The 6,170-nt window shown below is 39.7% G+C and overlaps 1 protein-coding gene across 1 annotated transcript; it reads right to left on the minus strand.

Moving 5' to 3' along the window:
• Positions 1-1,788: 1,788 nt before the first annotated feature.
• Positions 1,789-5,942, minus strand: msx2b (muscle segment homeobox 2b). The gene is made up of 2 exons (XM_084170246.1): positions 5,508-5,942; positions 1,789-4,231 (listed from the first exon to the last, which is right to left on the minus strand). Exons 1-2 carry the CDS (start codon positions 5,863-5,865, stop codon positions 3,804-3,806), a joined length of 786 nt encoding a protein of 261 aa, XP_084026372.1. The 5' UTR covers positions 5,866-5,942; the 3' UTR covers positions 1,789-3,803.
• Positions 5,943-6,170: the final 228 nt, after the last annotated feature.

Here is a 6,170-nt window from a genome sequence, read left to right on the forward strand (position 1 = left end):
ACATAATATGGAGATGATTTGATTCATCAAATTTGATTCATCAGTTTCCACAAGGATGAAGAACATACTACTAATGAATTGGTAACATGATGGGAGATCTTGTTCCTTGCCTAGATAATTATATTATGACTATACACATTTTTACATGATGTACTACAGCATTTCCCAAACTCGATCCTCGGGACCTCAAGGGGTGCACGTTTTTGTTTTTGCCCTAACACTACACAGCTGATTCATTAAAGGTTGAAGATTATTTGAACCAAAATGTGCACCCCTTGGGGTCCCGAGGACCGAGTTTGGGAAACCCTGATGTACTATGTAGCATACTCCCAGAAGTCAACACAATCCCTTGGTGGAAAATCTATGTGTATCTGGTTGGTCATAGCCCCTCATTTGCTAAGCAGACTGCCTCTCTCTTTCCCTAGTGGTGGAACCAATGAAATCCTCTCACACAAGGACAAAAATCAATGGGCATGGCAACACAAGGGATTGATCCATTATATCCATTTTCCATGTTCCCAGGCCTCATCGTTTGGTAATCAAAATGTGGTATTCAAACAAAGGCGAGCTCTGCTCCTCTCTCTTCCTCTCTCCAGCTCCCCTCATCTATGGTGCAATGAGATGGATCAGGGCTCTATCCTTTTGAAGGCCCTAAGCAAGCTTTGGTTGGGGGGCGCCCCACCTCGTGGTAAAACATTTTAGTGGCCCCCCTCTTGACGGTGGAGGGAAACATTTATGTTTTAAAGCAGATTTCCTTCAATTCTACACATTTTGTAATGACTTATGCCATGATAATATGATATCTGGTTGAGAGTGACTAACAAAACCAATGGGGGCTTCCTGGAGGTCAGGGCCCCTGGGCACATGCCCTGAGTACACGGTAGGTATTCAGCCATGATTAGTACAAGTTTAGATAATGTAGCTGGCTAGACTAACTACAAATCTAACAATTGTTAGCTGACATGGATAATTGAGTGACTTTCATTGACTGACATAGCAAGAGAAAAACTGCTGATGCACAACCAAATTTCGAAATTGCACCTGGTGTATTCTACTGTTCTTACTCTCAGTAGTAAGTTGAGACCCCAACTGAGTTCCCCGTCCCCAAAAAAGGGCTTATGCCTGGAACCGGCCCTGAGATAGAGAGATTACATTAAAAATACATTGGAACAATGTGTGCTCTGTTGTGTGGAACAGTGCCTCAGACTAATAAACAGAGTACACACTTATGTTTCCCAAATGCTGGGCTTGCAGCTTCCTGAGGTTCTTCACCAAGAGGAAAGAAATGGGCTCATACAGTCTTTATGAAAACAAACACAAGGCAACGGCCAATACTAACTTCAAAATGTTTGTTCACAATACTTATTTCTGACCAAACATGATCTTATGAAAATAAAAAATATAATCAGAATATTCAAGAATGCAACCGGTCCACCATTTGTACACACATATACAGTATGTAATACATTACATGCAAATGCAAAATGTGTTTTGTTTGTGAGAGTGAATGAGTGAGTGTGGGTGTGTTTGTTGCCATTCTCAATTTACCTTTTCAATTGGAATCAGATAGCACCACCTACCGAGAACCTTGGTCATGAAATCCACCTCAGCAGTTTGTTCCCAAGGTGCCCTTTCCAACACCACCACTAGAGGAAGTATAAGTATACACTCTCCTTGGTTGAATGACAAGTTCCCAAACATTGAAATGTCATATATCCTCTGCCTCTAGAGTTGTTCAACGTTGCATTGATGGTCAAAAGGTCAAAATAGCATAGCATCACAATAAATCACAATAATGGTGAAACCCTTTATTTAGTACAAATATAGAACATTGTTTCAATAGCTAAAGAACTACTCCCTCAAGTAATATAGCGCCAACCTGACATTTCCAAAAAGATCCTTGAACATCTCTGCCAATCTGCTATTCATTAAACTGATTGCTTGACTGCGCTGAGGGTTTGCCTGGCTGCCTTGTTTTGATTAAAGGGAAGCTCATAAATAGAGTGCTGCCTATAAATGATTTCCTCATTACATCAAAGTCACACGAAAATTGTAAGCAGCTCTTACAATTGCCACAAAGGCAGCCACCTTTATGGGGTTAGTCCCCTGATGAATGATATATAGCAAGGCAGGAAGGAGGACCATAAAACATGACCAATCTGGCTCTCCAAACCAATGGTGTTTCACACAAGTAGAAGTGCAGTAGAAGCCGGATACAGTAGACTAAAACCCAATAACATTAAGGTCAATTAGTCCTGAGAGTGCTGCTCGTGAAGTAATAGGTCTACTACTGCCATCTAAAACCTGGCGAGTTTAAATTGCAGTAGACCAACAACTTTTGTCATTGAAATAACCCAAAGGTATGACGCACTGCAGTGTTTGATGACACAGGTACAGCTTTACTTATCGTTCCACAGATTCTTGCTGAAGTTAGTGCTTTAATGCTTTCAGAACATTAAGGGCTGAGGTGAGAGGAGAGAGATGGTATAGTGTAGATGCTATGGTTTGGGACTGTAGTTCTCCATTCCAACTGACATTAAGACAATATCATCACATGAAATTAATTAAATAATATTACTTACTGGAAGCAGAACACTGCAAATATCACCAAAACTTCATCAAACATTGTTTTAAAATGACATTCACTGATATAGTTTACAAAAGTGTAATAATATCTGGAATTATCTGGATACCTGACTTTTTAGTGCTTACATTTGAGGGTTGGTCAAATATTGACATTAACATTAGCAACCATGCAACCATACCACACCATGCAACCATATTAAAAAATGTAGGTAATGTTCAATTTCAAAGATGTAGATAGTGTAGATACAACATATTCTTACTTACATAATATCTCAATAAGCAAACATGTTTTAAAAGCCTTTTTAATTTTGGTCCATGCAAATGAGATACATTACTGATATTAAAAACATGTATAAAAACTGCATACTGTAGCTCCTTCCAATGGAACCTTCAGATGAAAGAATAAAAGCTATAAATAACATTTGTCAGAAACTTTTGCCACATTTGAGCTGCATGTTATAAATATGAAACATGAATCACACAATAAATTCATTTCCAGCATAAACATTGTAGAGTGAAAGTATAATAAATAAGTATACACAAATTAAATGAAGACTAAAATATGTCTTATGAAACAGAAGTGCTGAATAGAATTTGTTGCTAGTCAAATCTAATGTAAAAACATCAACAATTTTGAATTAGTAAAAATAGCAACAATTTTGAATTAGTTGAGGTTGAGTTTATGAAAAAACAAAGACAACCCTTCGGTATGGAATGAAAGCGGTCTGAAATCCAACCTATCTTTCTGTTTTCAAGGAGTGGTAAAACAAGGCAGAGCTGAAGTTTGGATCCACCCCGGCGCGAACAGAATCATGATAATCAGACCTTAGCTGAATCTTCTATGCTAGATACTGACAAGTGTAATGACAGTAATACAACTACATTTGATCAATACCATAGAGACAATTGGATAAAGGGAACATTTGCATTGGAATATATTACATAAAGTAAAACAGAACCACTAGTTGATGTAGCCTGGATAGCCAAATCAATATCATCCATCCACAGAAGAAAAACAAGAAACCAGAAAACAATTCATTGAGGTCTTTAAGGCTCTTTGGTGAGTGAGGCACTGTATTTTCCGGGTGTGTTTATGAAAGAAAATCATCTCCATTTCAGTGTTGTTTTTGTAGCAAGGAGAAAAATATAGTATTAAAAAGAGTGATGTCCAAGTGTCCAACACTAATATCAACAGAACAAACTTATATTCCTCTCTATCATCGTGATAGGTGATACATGCTGTAGCCCAGCGGTGTAGCATACAGTCCCATAGGTGAGAGGGGCAGCATTGGTCGGTGGTAGGGGTAAGACTGTCCGTACAGGGAGACAGCTGTGTGGAGCTGGGCACCCAGGGGCATGGGTAACGTAAAGCCCGGGTGCAGCACGGGTTTGGCAGCCATTTTGAGCTTCTCCAGCTCGGCCTCCTGTAGTCTCTTGGCCTTGGCCCGGCGGTTCTGGAACCAGATCTTGACCTGGGTCTCAGTCAGGGTCAGAGAGCTGGAGAACTCGGCCCGCTCTGCGATGGACAGGTACTGCTTCTGACGAAACTTACGCTCCAGAGCCAGCAGCTGGGAGGTGGTGAAAGGAGTACGAGGCTTTCTATTGGTCTTGTGCTTTCTCAGTGGACAGCTAGGACTCACCTGCCCTGGAGAGAGAGAGAGAGAGAGAGAGAGAGAGAGAGAGAGAGAGAGAGAGAGAGAGAGAGAGAGAGAGAGAGAGAGAGAGAGAGAGAGAGAGAGAGAGAGAGAGAGAGAGAGAGAGAGAGAGAGAGAGAGAGAGAGAGAGAGAGAGAGAGAGAGAGAGAGAGAGAGAGAGAGAGAGAGAGAGAGAGAGAGAGAGATTTAATTTAACAAATGGATACTTGAGTAAGAAAGTAAAATGTACTTAATATCCTGGTAGAAAGTCTGTAGTATTATCACATCATTCTGATATATAATCTAACAATGTTAGAGAGAAAACTGTTTGAGTGTGCCCTAAGGTATTTGGTTGGAGGCTGATAGCTATTTAAAACTCTGAAATTTAAACATAGGTCTACTAGTTTACCCAAGCGCTGTACATGTGAGTGACCATATATGAAATTAACATTTTCTTTGCATAAAATAGACCGATTTTGAGCAGAAATGTAATATCTGACCCATTCAACAGTTTAGACTCAGATTGTTGTGATGCATTGTAAAATGGAAATGTCAAACATTGTAATGGAAACACATATCAAGGGAGGAGATTACTGTTATTTGTTGGCTTGATTTTAAGCAATGCTGACAATTACACACAAACCACATAAACTAAAATGTATGTGGATATAGCAAATAAGGCACACAAATCAATTTAAGGGTTTGAAGACCTGCCTGATATGCCAAAAAAAGATATATAGAAATACATCTTAATATTCCAAATTAAGAATACAAATGGTTGAATATTGTTTTCAAATTAAAGATTAAGTTTAGTGTAAGACCCACAGTAAGCCATTTATTAACTCAAATCATGTTGTAAAGAAGACCAGGCCTGCCCAAATGCTTTTCCTAATACTTATTTTTCACAGATTGGTTTAATAGATTGAATGTCAAGACTTAAGTTATGGTATGTATTTTTTCTTCTACACAAGCATTCAGATATAGCCTAATTGAATTAGGCCTATACATAAGTTAGTACTTGCAACAAGCATTTTAGTGTACACCCTGTCAAATACATTGAATTTATAGCCATGCAATATTGTGAGACAGCACATACCAATTCATTGGGTCAATTTGATTTGTATTTTAATTTATTTTTTATCTCTAAATAAAAAGTTATGATAAATAGTGAGGTAAGAAGTACACATGTATAAATATTCTAAATCTGTTCCAATTACTTAAAAGAAGCAGATTTGTATATACAATTTCATTTCAATTCTCTCACGTGAGTCTCCAAAAGTTACTCACGAGTTTGCGCTGAGAATCTTGGGCTCGTAACCCAGGGAGCACAGTCATCCGGCTCGGAGGACTCCGACTTTACGGGCGATGGTGGGACAAAGTGCTTTCGGATTCCCTCGGGAGGGCTATATGTCTCTCTGCACAGGAACGGAGAGTTCTGAGTCTTTGAAAATGTAACCACAGAGACATTGTCGGGTTTGCTTGTAAACTCACTATGAGTGTTTCTACCCGACATTATAGCCTCCACACTGAAGGGATGATGGTGTTTAGTCACTTGAGTTTTGCGGTCATCCATCGTCCTCTCCCGCTCGGGTCGGCTGTCCTCTTCCGATGAACTGCTATCCCTCCAACTCACATGGGTAGACATTTCCACCGAAGTATGTCCCAATGGCACACGGCAAGACTGACTGACAGTCGCAGCTACAGGTGGCGTTGAGAGAATCGCGACCCAGGCTGTCAAGTGTGGGGTAAGTAAAGTAATCACGTGGCACCAGTGGAACTTTCGGCCAATCGCAGCGCTGCCTAAATTTAGGCGAGGACCTTGTTACAAATCATTGGTCTGTCACACAAGGGTTCAAAAATATATGCAGGATATCACATGCATTTACTGTGACGGATTACTTCAAACCTAACCTCAAGAGATGTAAACACAGGCCCCATGCATATATATAT

The sequence above is a fragment of the Coregonus lavaretus genome (assembly GCF_964263955.1).
Source record: "Coregonus lavaretus genome assembly, chromosome: 10".
Lineage (NCBI taxonomy): Eukaryota > Metazoa > Chordata > Actinopteri > Salmoniformes > Salmonidae > Coregonus > Coregonus lavaretus.

What these genes read in the sequence shown, in the direction of transcription:
- msx2b (XM_084170246.1), bottom strand. Translation starts at nt 5,865, where the DNA reads ATGTCTACCCATGTGAGTTGGAGGGATAGCAGTTCATCGGAAGAGGAC. An exon ending in AAGATTCTCAGCGCAAACTC is followed by an intron (nt 4,232 to 5,507) that starts GTGAGTAACTTT and finishes CTCTCTCTCCAG; the next exon opens with GGCAGGTGAGTCCTAGCTGT.